General features: G+C 35.7%; 1 protein-coding gene across 1 annotated transcript; it reads left to right on the top strand.

Moving 5' to 3' along the window:
- The first annotated feature begins 1,277 nt into the window (after positions 1–1,277).
- LOC113172807 lies at positions 1,278–11,792 on the top strand. Its single transcript, XM_026375836.1, has 5 exons — positions 1,278–1,344; positions 1,434–1,751; positions 1,858–1,948; positions 11,497–11,581; positions 11,721–11,792. The coding sequence occupies exons 1-5, from the start codon at positions 1,278–1,280 to the stop codon at positions 11,790–11,792; spliced, it is 633 nt and encodes a 210-aa protein (XP_026231621.1).
- The last annotated feature ends 7,176 nt before the right edge of the window (positions 11,793–18,968 follow it).

The raw sequence follows: 18,968 nt of genomic DNA on the forward strand, positions 1-18,968 counted from the left end.
GAATTCTCACTTTACTTCAGAAGGAACTTAGCTGAGAGCAGCCTCACAACTAACCACTTCCTCTTCTCTATACCTCCCCCAGAAATATAATAAAAACTTGACTTGACTTACTGCAAGTAAATCTACACGTCACTGTTCTGGTGCAGAGAAAGATTAAGTCACTGCTTAATTCACTATAGTTTCACTATAGTCACAATACAAAAAGTCTAAAATGTCTTTATAATCTAGGTCCTCAGTACAAGGTTATAGACATTATATTATATCATAGACTGTGAGTCCATTAAGTAAATATAAGATAACTGATTTGGGTCTAATAATAATGTAAAACAGTAAACTATTAATTAAAACAAAAAAAAAACCTAATCAGGACCTGTTTAAAGGTTCTATGAAATGCACCTTTTCAGCTGTTAAACGGTCCCGGTCCCTTTTGTTATGCACATGCACTCCTGTAGAAAGCCGCTTAGAAACCTGGTCACGCGTTAATGTAAAAGAGTATTCTGAGTTCTCCAGGAGAAATCTGCCTCAAGTAATCAGGTTCCTCTAATCTCCGACCCTGATTACTGTAACCAGGTTTCCCGTTAACAGAAACATTAAGAAATCAACTTTCTTAAATAAGCCGACTGTAACCACGTTACTCAACTGCATGTAAACACACTGTCGCAGCCAACAGTGTTTGACCCAGAGTCAGACCACAAGTTTACCAATGAATAGTGTTTTTTTATGCATGTGTTTTGGTAATTTTAACTCAGTCACTAACCCAATCCCTCAGCCACTGAATTATTATTCAGGTTTCAGGTTTCACCCACAAATGTGTATTTGCCCACTTTTCCTTCATAAATAAAACTCTACCACTGAGTCCTTACTTCACGTGAGTTTTGCTGTAGATAGGTAGTGATGTGTGTTCCTCAACACAGATAATAACACCACATTTCCACACTCTCCCCCAATTACTCCTCCAGGTGGATCTCAGGGAAGAGAGACATGATGATAGTAGGATGACACAATGTGGTTGTGTTCAGCACAATAAAGAGGTTGCTTTCTATTTTGTATTTTACTTTATTGTATGATTGTTAATTCAATAGTTTTATTTTCAAAATAACCTTTACTTGTGGTAAGTTACTGTACGTTTGATTCTCATGTGACTTGACAATACGTTCCACATATCTTAGTGAGCAGCCAGACAACAACTCACCACTTCCTCTTCTGTTGTACCTCCTCCACAAATACATGTAAAAGATGATGGTAAAGTTTCACTCTGTCTTTATTTGATGGTCATCATGTTCTGTTTAAACCAAGCAGCTCTGCTTTCTGTTCAACTCTTACTCATTGTCCATGTTCATGCAGGTACAGTGGAGATTTGTGTTTGTGATACAAGATTTTGTCAACATTTATTTACTAATTTCATTTTATATTAATTATTTCTTCTGTGTTAGGGAAAGGTCCAGATGATCACAGGAATACACTGGCGTCCAGAGGAGACTCCGTCATGCTCACTTGCAACATATCGATAAATAATGAAATACAAATCAACTGGAACAAAGACAGATTTTATTTCACTTATTTGTTCTCAACGAATCAAAATGTTTCCAATTTGACCTCTGACAGATTCAGAATAGACGTTAATTTAACCACAACACTGAATATATTTAATGTTCAGCATGAAGATGCTGGACTTTATACATGTACTGTAACTGATATAGATGGTGTAAAGACCATAACGTGGAATCTAACAGTTTCTGAGAGCTCCAAAGGTGGGTACAGAAAGAAGCAGCACTGATCATTTCTCCACCTGTTACAGAACATATCAGATCTGAAACTGCTGCTGATGTAAAATAATTCCTATCTGATTTGATCCAGGAATCAGACCATCATGGTATGTTCTCTACATAATCACACCTGTAATTGGATTTATTCTGTGTGGCTTCATGTTAGCTGTCTACATCTGCAGGTGAGTAACTTTTCTTTTGGTCCTAAGAACAAATAAAAAATGTGTTTGTTTTGTGTTCAGATTTTGAAATACAATAGGATTAAATGAAATTTCCTTTGTAGTTCTCGTAGCATTGATTGAATTAAGCTGTAAAATGTCATTTTGACATGGGATAAAACATTTATAACAATAATATTAAAGATGTTCAAGTGATCACTTTAAATGTGAGATGTAACTACAGCTGATGAGATTAAATGTAAAGTAATATATTGTAATCTTAAGTAAAGTGAACAGACAGAATAATCAGGTAAACACTCTTATACATCTAAACTTTTCTAGCATCAGTCGCTGTAATCTACTTTCAGACTGTGGTGGTTTCAATGCACTTGAGCGGTTATCAAGTGCACTGAAACCACTAAACTGTTCAGTGTTTTAACTTTTCACTTCTAAGACACACAAGTTACTTCATTTTTGCAAAGCTGCATCTTCTCACAGTAGCTAAGAATTTAATTGAAGCTCCAGAACGACATAATGTTTTTGTGAGTGTTTTGTCAAATGAAATATAAATATGTCAAATACATATTTAGTATTTTCCCACACAGTGAAGAATAAAATTAATAATATAGTAATAAATGTATTTGAAATGTTCTAGGGTGGAAGCTGGAATCTGTAAATCTGTAGTGTAGGTGAGCTGATCCTGTTTGACTTAGAAAAAGTAAAGATATTTTTCTGAGCTTGATATTCACAGTGTCTGTATGTATGGTTGGAAAATTTCTTTACACAGTGAATGTGTCACAATTCATGAAGTGAAGCATATGCAAAAACGCTGAGGGCCATAACTGTAATTAAAAACACTGAAGAAATGTTCTGGTACTTGGGGGTAAAAAGCATTTAGTTAATTTTGTGATGACTTTCTTTTAAGGTGAAAAATGTTGAATAGTTACTTATAACTGTTCAATTCTGTGGTGATGTTTTCAGACAACTTGTTTGGTCTGACCAAAAAATATTCTCTAGACTTGAGCAAATCTATCTATTACTATCTTTCACATTAAAAAGAAATTATTAGGATGTTGCTGGTTGACATGTGCATTCACTTTTTAACAACAATCAATCATAGCTCCTCGAATCATTTTAATATTTCAGCTACCGTTCATTTGTCCGTTAATTTGGCTCTAAACTATTTCAGACTATTTAAGACATTGAAATTGGAGGTGTAATCACTGGTAATGGCTTTATCTCTGCAGAAAATGTGTGGACAGGACCCAGAACCAAGATCTAGTCCAGGTCCAGTTTCACCTTCAGTCACAAAGAGAGGTCAGAAGAACTTCATCATCATAGAAACTGTCACATTTCTCTGCCTTATTTTTCCTAGAGGCTGCATTGAAATCTAGGCTGCATTCGATATCTATGGTTCTTTCTCAACCACAGGGTGACATGGATGATACGCACATGGAAAGAATCAATTCAATATATGGTCTGGAACAGAACTGACAGACAGACTGAGGATGATCACATGTGAAGGTCATCCTACTTTTTATTTTCAACCAGCTGTTTAAAGGTAAAAACACTGATGCCTTTGTCTCATGTTGATATTATTTTATATGTATGTTATACGTATGTTATGTTATGGTTACTTTAAGTTGTCCTGTCTTTCCTATAAATAAAAAAATTGAAGTAATTTAAATCGACTTTACTCAAAAGACTTTAAAGTGGAGGATGGTGCCCTCTACGGTTCTGTAAGGGAATTTGATTTTTTTAAAATAATTTATGTTGTTTGCTTAATTCTGGGCACCTACTGTGATACGAATTGTCTGAGTAATTTCTTCACTCTCATTCCCAACAAATCACCAATCAATCACAAACTTTATTATCAATTGAATAATTGTGTTCTCGTGTCGGACAAATCTTGTTTCAGTAATCTCTGTTATTGTTGTTATTTCTATTGAGCTGACAAACCATAGTCAAAGTCAATAAGAAGCAGGAGATGTAAACAGAATGAATCTAATGAATCAGGTTTATAGTTTTTAGAGAAACTAGTGAATGAATGAAGTAATATTGTGATTAAAAATGTGTAAAACTGGAAATCTTATGCCAGCATACCTGGTTGGTCCTGTGAGCATAATAAACATGTAAAATAATTATTATTATTTTATTAGTATTATAATAATATGAAAATTGTAATTTTAAAATGGCAGAAGTATCTTAGTTGTTCTTTTGATTTGTTGTTTGTGCAGGCAAAACATCGACCTGTACATACAACTCTGCTAATTGTCCAACAGATGGAGCTAAAGACCTGGACAAGTTCTGAATCAACTGTCTATTATTGGTTATTGGTTCGTTCCTATTATTCATGTAATGAGGATTTTTATTAGTTAACTAACTACTAACTAAGACAGAGTAAGTCATACACTTTCTCTAGATCTATGAAGACACACTGATGTATGATATATGTGATATATGATCCCCTTCATCCCTGGATGCTCAGTCTCACCTCTACTAACCTGTCTTTTTATTCATTGTTTGTGTTACACTTTATTCTCCTGTTGTAAGCGTCTAGGGGTGTTACCATCTGTTACCATTGAATGGAAATGTACTTAAATATTAAACATCATTGTTCTGTATTATTAACATTATTACTTGACTCTAAACAACAGTACAAACTTCAGCAAAGCTTTTAGTGATAACTTTCAGTGTCATCTAAGTAGATTCATCAGTGACTGAAGAAGCTACTTGGATGAATAGCGAAATGTTTCAATCTAACAAAATAAAGTCTACCTATGTCATCATTCCTGCCTCGTCCCTGAAATATATTTCACAGCAGATTTAATGGACACATTTACGTTTGTATTTTTAAAGTACATAATGCACATGAAGGACTTAGCAATGGTTTTATGTCAGCATTAGTGTTTAGTCTTAAAATAAAAGTTTTATAATATTTTCTGCAGTTAATGTTCATAAATCACAAATTAACTTGATAATGAGAAATCTAGTAATTGTGCTTTGAGTTCAGATGTAATGGTAACAAAATAAAAAAAATTGATTGTACTTAAAGTGGTTAAAATACAACTAGAATCATTCTGAAATAGCGTAGTAGCAAAGTTTTAATGCTTTCCCCTGTTTCTTTGTCATTATCGTCAATATGTATTTTCTCCTTAGATGAGGTTAATTGAGAGACATTATCATTAGTGATCACAGATCTACTTCCTCTTGTTTCACATCAAAAACTTGTGTGTGTGTCTGACCTTTTAATGGTTGATCTGATTACGCTTTCCCGTCATCATCACCTTTGTCATCCACTTTCTGAACCTGCAATTTCAATTTCTGACCAATTTTCCCACATGCGTGTGACATTGTGTCTCCCTCGCCCACAACTCCATCCTCTGCCCATTCCTCCTCACCCGAAGTGAAGTTTCTCTTTGATCTGATGTTTTTTACTCTTCACCTCTGTCTCCTCTCACAGGGAGAAGATGATCTTCAGGATCCTGCTGCTCATCAACTTGATCCCATGTGTCTCTGGTTTGTTCACATCTTCACTTTATTCTCCAGCAACTGAACAATTATTTGTAGTTAAATAATACAACATTTAACTTTCTGTCTGTGTCTCCTTGACAGGAACATTTGTAGTGAGTGTGACACAGACTTCCTATCAGGCAGAGGTGAACCACAACATTACACTGGAGTGGAAGTTCACTATCAGACCTGATAGATCCTCTAACTCTGTTAACGTCCTCTGTGACACGTCTACTGACCACAGTTGCTTAGTCCTGTTTCCTCTCCATGATGGTGTTGAGGTCTCACAGTCTCAGGTGGATGAACATTTTTAAGGAAGAGTCCAGTTTGACAAAGTCGAGAGAAGAAGGATGAATCAGACTCCAACTGTCCAAACTCAGAACTAAAGACTCAGGACTGTACCTGTGTGACGTGAAAACAGATCAAGGTTGGAGCTCTGACAGATGTCGACTCAACGTCACCGGTTCACTTTCTATTTTCTAATTTGTACTAAACACAAACTTTGTTTGAGATGAATTAAGTTAAAGTGTCACTAGAGAAAAATAAATATTTCCACTTCAGAAAAATCACCAACATTTAATGTTCTGTGTTTTTTACAGCAGCTGCTGATCAGCATGAACCTCAGAGACCAACTGCAAGTTCACAACCAGCAAGTCGAGGAAGGATCAGCCTCTACGCTGCTCTGGGACCAACAGCAGCAGCTCTACTGGTCAAACTCTGTGAAGCTTTGAGTCGTAGTTGGAGGAAATCTACTGATAGGAAACCTCTGTTTAACTGTGTAACAGTTAAAACATCTCTCTGTCCCTGAATCTTTTTAGACTGCTCTTTTTGTCTGCAGTCTGACCTCTGACCTTTTCACCTGTCTCACCAGAAAGAACCAGAATGAGAGACAGAAGAGACCAACATCCCACTACCTCCATTCAGACCAACAGGACTCAGGACCCCGTTCTATCAGACTGAGTCATCACATCGGTTCAGAAAACCATGAAAATGACATTCTGTCTGAGAAAAATATTTTTACAACAATAAAACTTTTCTGCAGCATCAGAACTATTTGTCACTTCAGTGTTGATCTGGATGAAAGATGCTGTTATCAGTTATTCTCTTTGACATGTGACCAGCTAACAGAAATAATTTCAACATATTGAACAAACCTAAGTAACCTCTTTCTAAAATTTCTCGCTACAAATAAAAAGAGACTTCAAACTGAGATTTATGTGAGTTGGTATGGTTGTCAGACACTCATGTAAACACTGTGTGTACAGTAAGTGTGTATAATGTGTATGAATGTATGTGAATTATTCTCCACCTGAAACCTGGATGTGTTTACCATCTTCTCTGTTCATTAAATTGCTAAATGTCGATGCATTAACGTGTCCTGACATTGTAATATAATTATAAAAAAACTCATTGACTCAAACATTCTCTTTAAAGCTCATTTGAACTGTGTGTGTGTTTGTTTGAGTCCACATGATGGAGCTAAAACAACCTGATAGTTGGACTGAAGGGAAGCAGCTGTGTTCATCTCTCTCTGTATCAGACTGATGCTCTTCATCGTGCTGCTTTGAAAATGTTTGTCTTGTGTATCTTTGAAAAACTTTTAATTCTACTTTGTAATTCATATAGTTTAATGTGTAACTGGGTAAATATACTGGTAAAAACTTTGAACCTCTGGTGCAGGTTTGTTATCAGAACTACAATACTGCAGATTGATGTTAACTACCACCTTGACTGTATTTGTTTTAGTGTTTGATTCTAGTTTGAAGGTTTAATTTTAGGTTTTAGTTTGAATTTAGAGGATGTTTTTATTCTCTCTCTCACCAGTTGGTGGGGCCCTCCACACACTCAGGTGAGGTCTGCTTACTGGGAGTTCTCTGCTGACTGTAAAACCATGCGGTTTGTCTTTTGACATTATTTTACCACTCTGGATGAGGTTAAATACCTGGAGCTGAAACGTTTTTTTTTAAACCTTTGATTCACTACATTTTTCCTCCTTCTCCACTCTGAGCTGCACTAATACTGAATTGTGCTTTAGACAGTCACAGCTGTGGATCCAACCAGTGACAGTTTAACTCGGTCTAATAATACAGATCAGCTTGTTTCTAAGCAGCAGAGAGTCTCATTCTGGACTTTAGGTCGACAATAGATTAGTGGTGTTATGAGACAGAAGTTAACATCAATGTGCAGTATTTTAGTTCCAACAATAAACCTGCACAAGGTGATCAAAGTTTTTTCCACTACATTTACCGAGTTACTCAAAGATACACAAGACAAACATTTTCAAACCAGCACAATGAAGAGCATCAGTCTGATACAGAGAGAGTTGAACACAGCTGCTTCCCTTTAGTCCAACTATCAGGTTGTTTCCTCGACTGTCTGATCATTTAGCTCCATCATGTGGACAAATAGTTTATTAAAGAAATTACTTTTCCACAGTCAAATCATGTAAATACAACTGATAGAAATACAACAAGGTCCACAACAATAAGGGTCACATTTACTGTCAGGTTCATGTGGGAGATGTAATAACAGACTCAAAATATATAAGAAGATGTAAGAAGGGAAATTCAGAGAAATGTACATGGTTGATAGCAGGTCATTACAGCACTTAAATGGAGTGACCTTAGCTGAGACCACGCTTGTGGAGCAATTACAGTGTTCCAAGGATAAAAACTCTGCTGAGCTGCTGTGTTTTCCATGAACAGTAATTCACACATGATTTGTCCTCCTGAAGAGTCAGAAAGAAGAAGTCGTTACAGTTTTCATTCTTCAATTGTTGGTGAGCTGCACTATTTAAACAAAGTCTTAACACTTTGCAGTGCAGCCAAATCACCGCAGCACAAAGATTTTTTCTTCTTTCTTAATCTGAACTTCCTTTTTTTATGTTTTTAACATTTTTGTCTTTGTGTTCACTGCTCAATGTGAGCTGATTTCCGTGGTTAAGATCACAGTCCTGCTCAGTACTGACACATGTAGCTGATAACTTGACCAAACCTTGACCATGTGGCTGTGGACTAATTGTCTGAGGTCTGAGCTGATCAACATCTCCTGTAAAGGAAGTTAAAGAAAAACCTTTTATCCCTTTAATTCATAAAATAAATTCAACATATCTTCACCTAAAACTGCCATTAAATGTTCCTGTTGCTATTTTGTACCTGTTGCTATTTTGTATTAATTTATTCAGCAGCAGCCTGGCAACACAAAGAAAGGACCTGCAGGTGAACAGGTGAGGTGGTTTCACACTGAAAGACTGTGTCACAAATTCAGAGGCTAAATAAAAAAATGACATGAGTTTTTAAATGATTAAAATATAGTTTGAACTTTGCAATTCCCAAGTGACAGTGAACAAATCAATAAAAAGGCAGTGGAATTAGTTGTTATGGGTCATGGAGTGAACTTTGTAATAAAAGTGAGAAATATATTTGGGCTGTGTTACAACATGTGCGTCCGCACACATCCTCACACAAAGGTCCTGCAACCCTGTGCAATTTGGGTCGATTTCATTTCAAGCTTGAATTTTCACTTCAATTTCAATTTACTGTCCATCAGTTTTCTCTCTTGGCACTGAAGTTAAGTTATTTCTGTTTTCTGTTTCTACAGGTTGCTCCTCCTCAACTCCAAAGTTGTGTTGTATACAGAGTGAGACACAAGCGGAGTCAGTCAGTACTCTGAGCAGCTTTACTCTGTGGTTTAAACAGAGCTGAAGAGCATGAAGTTCACATTCAGATTGAATTAGACACTGTAAGAAGGAGGAGGAATTTCTTCATCCATCAAACAGAAACCAGAATATAGTGTATTTAGCATTGAACTTTGCATGTGATTTTAGTCTTGTGCTATCAGATATATTAGTTAGTTTTTATGGATAATACCCCAAACCAGAGATATGTAGTTGTGTGAAGTAACCAGCAGATGGTGATGAAGCTTTTTGTCACAACATGTTTGTTGGCCTTTGTTGCACATATGGAAATAAGGTGGTATTTAAAGGCAGGTGTCTGTAGATGAAAAAGATTACTCCAAGGAAAACTCTCCACTGGATTTCCAAAGTGATACTTAATTTAAAAGGGCTGTAATTGAAAATTAAATATGTTTACTTTATGTTTGTGATGCTGTTTATTTATCAGCATAAGTTGCATCAATAAAGTTCATATGCTCATAGAGATGGACAGACCTGGAAACACTTGTAATTTCAGACAAAGTAAGTGAAAAAGGAAACCACTGCATGATCTGTGATGACAGTTTAGGAATCAGTACTCAGGTCCAGCCGCCACATGTGTTCAAAAACCAGTTAAAAAGGACGTTTGCATCTGATGGCTCCTTCAAGCATCAAAAGGGGTTAAAGACGTGTGAAAACATGTTGAGCAGTAGGATGGCACAATGAGGGTGTGTTCAGCACAATAAAGAGGTTGTTTTTTCCTGTAGATCAACGTGTCCATTATGTCCATTTTATATTTCAGTTTGTTATAGTTTTATGTTGAACTTTCAAAATGGACCGAGCTTGAATTTTCGATTCAATTTGAATTCAGTTACTGTTTATTAGATTTACATGTGACTCAAATGTGTGGTCCATGACAGATTTAACACATATCTTAGTCAGTGAGCAGCCAGACAACAACTAACCACTTCCTCTTCTGTTGTACCTCCTCCACAAATACATGTAAAAGATGATGGTAAAGTTTCACTCTGTCTTTATTTGATGGTCATCATGTTCTGTTTAAACCAAGCAGCTCTGCTCTCTGTTCTACTCTTACTCATTGTCCATGTTCATGCAGGTACAGTGGAGATTTGTTTTTGTGATACAAGCTTATGTCAAAATTTATTTACTAATTTAAAATTATATTATTTATTTCTTCAGTGTTTAGGGACAGTTCCAGTTGATCACAGGAATACACTGGTGTCCAGAGGAGACTCCGTCATGCTCACCTGCAACATATCGATAAATAATAGAATACAAATCAGCTGGAACAATGACAGATTTTATTTCTGTTATTCAGTCACATATAATCTGAATTCTTCCAATTTCACCTCTGACAGATTCAGAATAGACGTTAATTTAACTACAACACTGAATATATTTAATGTTCAGCATGAAGACGCTGGACTTTATACTTGTAATGTAACTGGTATAGATGGTCCAAAGACCATAACGTGGAATCTAACAGTTTCTGAGAGCTCCAAAGGTGGGTACAGAAAGACGCAGCACTGATCATTTCTCCACCTGTTACAGAACATTTCAGATCTAAAACTGCTGCTAATGTAAAATAATTCCTATCTGATTAGATCCAGGAACCAGACCATCACGGTATGTTCTATACATAATCACACCTGTAACTGGATTTATTCTATTTTGCTTCGTGTTAGCTGTCTACATCTGCAGGTGAGTAATAATTTTCAGTTACATATACGTGTGATTTAATTAAAAAAACGTATTTATTAAATTATCACATTTAAACAAATAAAATTCTTCAGTTTTGTTGACAGTAACTTTCTCTATCATCATTTGTAATTGAAGATTAACTGTGGTATAAGCTCAACATATATTGTTTCCATTGTGCCATGGAAACTTGAAATGATGTCAGTAAATTACAGAGACATTTTGGTTGGTGAAAGCAAAAAGTGTACAGTTTATGAGTAATTAATAAAAATATAGATGATTCTATTCCATTAAATGACCCAGTGATTGAATATGCACAGTATCAGAACCATGAATCTGGTTCCTCTAAATGGTTTCAAACCTTTACTTATCTTACTTGTTCCACTAATACTGTTTCAGCTGAGACAAGTCAAAATGTCTGCTGTGAATTATGAAGTTTTAATTTCAACAAGATCTTTTGCAAAGTTGTGAGTTAACACTAAATACCAAATTATTTATTTATTCTTTCATTATTTATCAATATAATATTATTATGTTTGTTATAACTAAATATTTACCACAATAACTACAGTCAACTCTTTCTTAACTGAACCCTGAACTACCCCTCCCAAGTCAAATGTGTTGTTTCGTTTATGTTTCTGAATTTTTAAACACTTTTACATTGTTGGTCACAATTTTATGTCTGCAGAAAATACTGGAACACGACCCCAAAAAATGATTCAGATGATAGTAGGACCCTGACTTCTGTCCAGTTTGTCCACTTGAAAGGAGAAGTAAGAAATGTATCATCATTTAAACCATCATCTTCTCATGGTCTCATGGTTTCTGCTGTTTACTGTGCATCTGTTGCTTTACTTTGCTTTTACTTTCTTGGAACTAACGGTAAGTTATATTTCTTTTGTGTCTTCACAGGTTACTCCTCCTCAACTCCAAAGTTGTGTCGTATACAGTGTGAGACACAAGAGGAGACAGTCAGTACTCTGAGAGGCTTTACTCTGTGGTTTCAACTGAGCTGAAGAGCATGAAGTTCACATTCAGACTGAATTAGACACTGTAAGCAAGAGGAAGAATTTCTAATCATTTTATTCATCATACAAAAAGCAGAATAAAGTGTGTTTACCATTGAACTTTGCATGTAATTTTTGAATGTGATTTTTAGTCTTATGCTATCAGATATATTAGTTAGTTAGTTAGTTAGTTAGTTAGTTAGTTAGTTAGTTAGTTAGTTAGTTAGTTATTGCTCGTTATGTCACCAGCATGTCAGGCAGTAACAAAAGTCCTCCACTCATTTCTGGATAATACCTTAAATCAGAGAAATGTAGTTGTGTGAAGTAGCCAGCAGATGGTGATGAAGCTTTTTGTCACAACATGTTTATTGACCTTTGTTGCACATATGTAAATAAGGTGGTATTTAAAGGCAGGTGTCTGTAGATGAAAAAGATTACTCCAAGGGAACTCTCCACAGGATTCCCAAAGTGTTCTCTGAGTTTAAAAGGGCTGTACTTAAAAATGAAAATCTGTTTTCTGTTGTAAGATGACTATGATACGGTATGTATATAGGGTATATACAGTAAATGTGGCTAAAATAAAGTACAAATACACATGATATACTCCCTATGCAATATACTTAGAAGTTAATGAAATAAACAAAGAGTTTCCTGGTACATTAAATGTATGTAATTGTTACTTAATTAAAGTTATTATGTTTAAATTCTATATAAACGTGCTGGTTTCTTCAACCCATTGAAAGCTCTCCAAGAAGCAAAACTAGCAAACATGCACAACCTGATCATCATAGTTATTCTTATCATCATGCAGTGACAATGTTGTAGTTTTAACTGTGGTGTTATGCAGCTGTATGAATGGACATTCACATTGTCACTGTTCTAATTTGAATTCTCACTTTACTTCACAAGGAACTTAGCTGTGAGCAGCCTCACAACCACTGCTTCCTCTTCTCTATACCTCCCCCAGAAATATAATAAAACTTGACTTGACTCACTGCAAGTAAATCTACACGTCACTGTTCTTGTGCAGAAAAAGATTAAGTCATTTATTCATTCATTATATTTTCACTATAGTCACAATACAAACAGTCAAAAATGTCTTTATAATCCAGGTTCTAGGTATTATATTATATCATAGACTGTGAGTCCCTTAAGAAAATATAAGATAACATATTTGGTTCTAATAATAATGTAAAACAGTAAAATATTAATTAAAACAAAAAAACCTAATCAGGACCTGTTTAAAGGTTCTATGAAATGCACCTTTTCAGCTGTTAAATCATGGTCCCCCTGTTATGCACATGCGCTCCTGTAGAAAGCCGCTTAGAAACCTGGTCACACGTTAATGTAAAAGAGTATTCTGAGTTCTCCAGGAGAAGTCTGCCTCAGGTAATCAGGTTCCTCTAATCTCCGACCCTGATTACTGTAACCAGGTTTACAGAAACATTAAGAAATCAGCTTTCTAAAGTAAGCCGACTGTAACCACGTTACTCAAGTGCATGTAAACACACTGTCGCAGCCAACAGTGTTTGACCCAGAGTCAGACCACAAGTTTACCAATGTGTTATTTTATGCATGTGTTTTGGTCATTTTAACTCAGTCACTAACCCAATCCATCAGCCACTAAATAATTATTCAGTGTGTACTTGGTCACCAAAGGTTAGTCTTACATTTTACCGTCCCAGGTTGTTGAAGCTGTCGGTTGTAAAGTGGTTTCACCCACAAATGTGTATTTGCCCACATTGTCAGGAACTTTTCCATCATAAATAAAACTCAACCACTGAGTCCTTACTTCACGTGAGTTTTGCTGTAGATAGGTAGTCATGTGTTCCTCAGCACCGATAATAACACCACATTTCCTGTGCTTTTTTTTACCAGTTGCTTTCACATCTTAATTCTTTTGATTTGGTCCGAATCAGCTGATGACTTTGTAACACTGTATCAGTTTCGGTTCGGTTTCGTTTCACACCGAGTAAAAATCCAAACGAACCAAAACACGTCACTTTAAACTACGTGAGAAAATCTACACACTACCCAAAGTCCTCAAATCATGCGATTTATAGCGTTTGGTCCCGTTTTGGTTCGGTACGCGTTCCCACCAGGAGGACCGCACCAGAGTTCTCGAAGTGATTCGGATCGAGACCACCTCATTTGGGGGGTCTCGGTGCGGTTGTTTTGGTGCGCACTCGAGTGCGATTACCGTGTTCACACCGGACAAAACGAACCGCACTAAAAGGGAAAACGAACTTGAGTCCGATTTAATCGAACTAAATCCTGTAGGTGTGAAAGCAATCCATGCTCGTTCAAAGGTGGGTACAGAAAGAAGTAGCACTGATTATTTCTCCACCTGTTACAGAACATTTCAGAGTTGAAACTGCTGCTAATGTAAAATAATTCCTATCTGATTAGATCCAGAAACGAGACCATCATGGTATGTTCTCTACATAATCACACCTGTAATTGGATTTATTCTATGTGGGTTCATGTTAGCTGTCTACATCTGCAGGTGTGTAATTGTTCTCTTTGGTCCTCAGAACAAATAAACACTTTTATGTTTAGCTTTTGTACAATATCTGCATCATCAGGATTAAATGTAATTTCCTTTGTAGTGCTCATAACATTGATTGAACTAAACTGTAAAATGTCATTTTGACATGGGATAAAAAATTTATGGCAATAATATTAAAGATGTTTAAGTGATCACTTTAACTGCGAGATGTAACTATAGTCACAGATGAGATTAAATGTAAAGTAATATGCTGTAATCTTTAGTAAAGTGAACAGACAGGATAAACATTACATTTAAACTTTTCTAGGATCAATCGCTGTAATCTACTTGTCAGACTGTGGTGGTTTCAGTTCACTTGAGCGGTTTCTCAAGTGAACTGAAACCACTAAACTGTTCATTGTTTTAACTTTTCCCTTCTAAGACAAACAAGTTACTTCATTTTGCAAAACTGCATCTTCTCACAGTAGCTAAGAATTTAATTAAAGCTCCAGAACGACATAATGCTTCTGTGAGTGTTTTGTCAAATTAAATATAAATATGTCAAATACATATTTAGTATTTTTCCACACAGTGAAAAATAAAATCAAAATTATAGTAATACATGTATCTGAAATGTTCTAGGGTGGAAGTTGGAATCTGTAAATCTGTAGTGTAGGTGAGCTGACCCTGTTTGACTTTGTAGAAGCAAAGATATTTTACTGAGCTTGATGTTCACAGTGTCTGTATGTATGGTTGGAAAATTTCTTTTCACAGTGAATATGTTACAGTTCATGAAGTGAAGCATATGCAAAAAAGCTGAGGGCCATAAGTGTAATTAAAAACATTAAAGAGATGTTCTGGTACTTGGGGGGGAAAACCATTTAATTAATTGACTTTCTTTTAAGGTGTAAAACGTCAGACAGTTACTTATATCCATTCAATTCTTTGGTGACATTTTCAGACAACTCGTTTGGTCTGACAACAAATATTATTTACATTTGAGCAAATTACTATATTTATTTATTATTTTTCACATTAAAAATTCATATTAATTATTAGGGTGTTGCTGATTGACAACGTATGCATATTGAAGTATTCACTTCTTAACAAAAATCAATTATAGCTCCTCGAATCATTTTAATATTTCCGCTACCGTCCATTCATCCATCTGTTAACTCGGCCCTAAACAATTTCAGAGTATTTAAGACATTGAAATTGGAGGTGTAATCACTGGTAATGGCTTTATCTCTGCAGAAAATGTGAGAACAGGACCCAGAACCAAGATCTAGTCCAGGTCCAGTTTCACATTCGGTCACAAAGCGAGGTCAGAAGAACTTTATCATCATAGAAACATTTCTCTGCCTTATTTTTGAATGGCTGAATTGAACTTGATATATCTGTGGATCTTTCTCAATCACAGGGGGACATGGATGATAGGCACATAGAGAGAATCAATTCAATATATGGTCTGGAATAGAACTGACAGAAAGACTGAGGATGATCACATGTGAAGGTCATCCTACTTTTATTTTCAAACCAGCTGCTTAAAGGCAAAAACACTGATGCCTTTGTCTCATGTTGATATTATTTTATATTAATCATCTGCGTATGTTATGTTCTGGTTACGTTATCTTGTCCTGTCTTTCCTACAAATATGAAAATAAAAGTAACTTAGATCGACTGGACTCAAAATACTTCAAAATGGAGTATGGTGCCCTCTATGGTTGTGTGAGAGAATTAAAATAATAATTTATGTTGTATGCTGTGATACGATCTGTGTGAGTATCTCCTTCACTCTCATTCCCAACAAATTGCCCAACAATTGCTTCATCACAAACTTAAACTTAAATAATTGTGTTTTCATGTCTGACAAACATTGTTTCAGTAATCTCTGTTATTTCTTGTGCATCTGTTTCTTTTCTTTTCTTCTTTTGCACTATAATGAAGTTAGTTCTACTGTCTGTTTCTGCAGGTTGCTCTGCTTTAACTCCAAAGTTGCACAGTTTACAGGATGAATCACAGGCACAGGTGATCAGTTAAGTCTGTGACGTTGACGTCAAACTCTGAAAGAAGCAGGAGATGTAAACAGATTGAATCTAATGAATCAGGTTTATAGTTTTTAGAGAAACTAGTGAATGAATGAAGTAATGTTGTGATTAAAAATGTGTACAACTGGAAATCTCATGCCAGCATTCCTGGTTGGCCATGTGAACACAACCAACATTAAATAATTAATATTAAAATTTTCATTTTAAAATGTCAGGAGTATCTTAGTTGTTCTTTTGATTTGTTGTTTGTGCAGGCAAAACAAATACCTATACATACAACTATGCTAATTGTCCACCAGCTAAAGACCTGGACAAGTTCTGAATCAGCTGTCTATTATTGGTTATTGTCCTAAACTGTAATGAAGATTTTTTTGTTTATTATTAGACGATCAACTAAGACTGAACTGTTAACTAGCTCTGTACAGTCAGATACATATTAATTAACATGTACTGTAAGTTATCCCAACTATCCGTATAATGTTGTAAAGCTTAATAAATGAGAAATGAGAAAAAGTAGTATCAAGTAAAACACCATCATCCACACTGTCAGAGTAAAGTATTTCTAGCATTCACAAGCTTCACAAAGGAGGATATTATTTCCTTCCACTGGCAAAACGGAAAAAATGTCTCATGTGTTTTTGCTCTGGCTTGCAGGGCTGAAAGTGAGCAAGAGAGGAAAAGGAAAACACCTCTGTGAGGCCAGAACACCCCCACAATGTAATCCCACAGCAGAATGGAAAAAAGAAAATGACTGCACACAACCGTAAGTTACCTTACAGAGAATGGGGATAATAAAGGGGTCATATTATGCATTTCATGGCTTGTTTCATTTGTACTTTAGTTTGGTGCTTCACTTTATTGAAGTCAGAGGCCCAAAGCTTGAGGTGAAAATGTATTTACATACTGGTTTCAGGTTTCAGTCTGGTTTCATGGTATGAGAACATTTGGACAAAAATACATCAAATGGAAGAGTTGGTTTTGTCTCTGTTTAAAAGATTAGCACTAGGAAGGCACTTTCTACTTAATGATATGTTTCAAATTAATAGTTCCTATTTAATTTTCATAAACACATATGCATGGAAAGCATGTTTCACATTAAACAGGATGTATTTTATCGATAACATGTCAGTATAAGAAATTTTATTTTAGAATTTTATAATTTAGAAACACTGAGGTCTAAATTTTTCCAGCCCACTAACCTGATGTATGATGTTTAACCATGTTCAGTCAAAATAAAGTGTAAAATAACGTTACAAAAATCTAAAAGCAGGCTGTATGTGAGGATTTTGGTTTGCTGGTTCAAGGTTAAACTCCCAGGCAATTTTTTATATATATATTTTAATAGTCTGAGTCTCAAAGTTTCAGGTGGACTTGTTTTTGAATGGTTTCAGTCTTTCCAGTTTTCAAGAGTTTTTTTTCAAAATGCTACACCATTAAGTTCAAGGAGTAAAAGAGTGTCTATAGCCCACTCACCGTCTCAGGTTACACAGAAACACAGTTATTTATCAGAACTGTGTCCTTCGCCCTCTCCCACCAAACTATGCTACACCCCCATTCACCTACACTCCCTACTTTTTATTTTTATCTTCATACTCATAATCACAGTTACTGTCTGAATTATAAGAACACAATTATTCCATCCATAACAACGTTTGACTCACTGTAGTGAAGTGCTTTTGTTAAATTTGCAGTGTGACGTATAATATTCACTTGCTGCATGATGAAGCTTGTCCTAATTAGTTTTGACGCATTTCAATTCCGAGGTGTAGAGTTACATCACCAGTGAAGATTAGTGATCCTGTTAGTCAGATTTACATCACATCTACTAGTCTTGTATGGTTTACATCCTGAGCATATCCTTTCCTCCTCCATGCTTAGGCATTTCTGTGGCTTTAGGAGATTAATTATTTATTTTTGTGGCTCATCTCTGTATTTTTGTTACTTTTTACCACTTGTTCTGTGTATGTTGCTCAGCACAGCATATATACGATGATATAAACAGAAAAAAATGCTCCAAACATATAAAACAGGAGGTATACAGTAATTAGACTGTAATTGCATGGATCTTGCCAACTGCCATTCCTGAATTATTTCCCTTTTCCACCAGAAGACACTCCCCACTAACCAATCATTAATAGTGTAATGATTGGTTAGAGTGTCTGTTAATTGATCGTACACCCAGTATTACCTAATGTTAATGACACACACTCACACAATCTGATCCTGCTGCAGAGATCATCCACCACAGATCTGAAATCAAAGCTCTAACTTGCTGCTGAAACCAGTGGACATTTATTCTATTCATGTATAAATAAATCCATCAGTTCTGAAAAGATATTCATTAACTTCCCTTGCAAGAGTTATTACTGTTATTATTGAGTTTAATTTCTTTATGTCCCACTGTTAATGAATTGTGAAGTGTTAACTTTCCCTCTACTTGTGTCACAGTCTCTGGTCTTCCTTCCTGTTTCTCTCTCTTCCTATATGATCCCTTCCATCCCTGGATGCTCAGTCTCATCTCTACTATCCTGTCCTTTTATTAAGTGCTTCATCTCATTCTGGCCTGTTAACGGATTTACTGACATATTCTCTCCTCCTACAACTCCTCCTCCTCCTC

Source organism: Anabas testudineus, chromosome 21 (assembly GCF_900324465.2).
Source record: "Anabas testudineus chromosome 21, fAnaTes1.2, whole genome shotgun sequence".
NCBI lineage: Eukaryota > Metazoa > Chordata > Actinopteri > Anabantiformes > Anabantidae > Anabas > Anabas testudineus.

Coding starts and splice junctions, on each gene's coding strand:
- LOC113172807 (XM_026375836.1), top strand. CDS start 1,278: ATGTTCTGTTTAAACCAAGCAGCTCTGCTTTCTGTTCAACTCTTACTC. Junction 1,345..1,433: donor CATTGTCCATGTTCATGCAG/GTACAGTGGAGA, acceptor CTTCTGTGTTAG/GGAAAGGTCCAGATGATCAC. Junction 1,752..1,857: donor AGTTTCTGAGAGCTCCAAAG/GTGGGTACAGAA, acceptor GATTTGATCCAG/GAATCAGACCATCATGGTAT.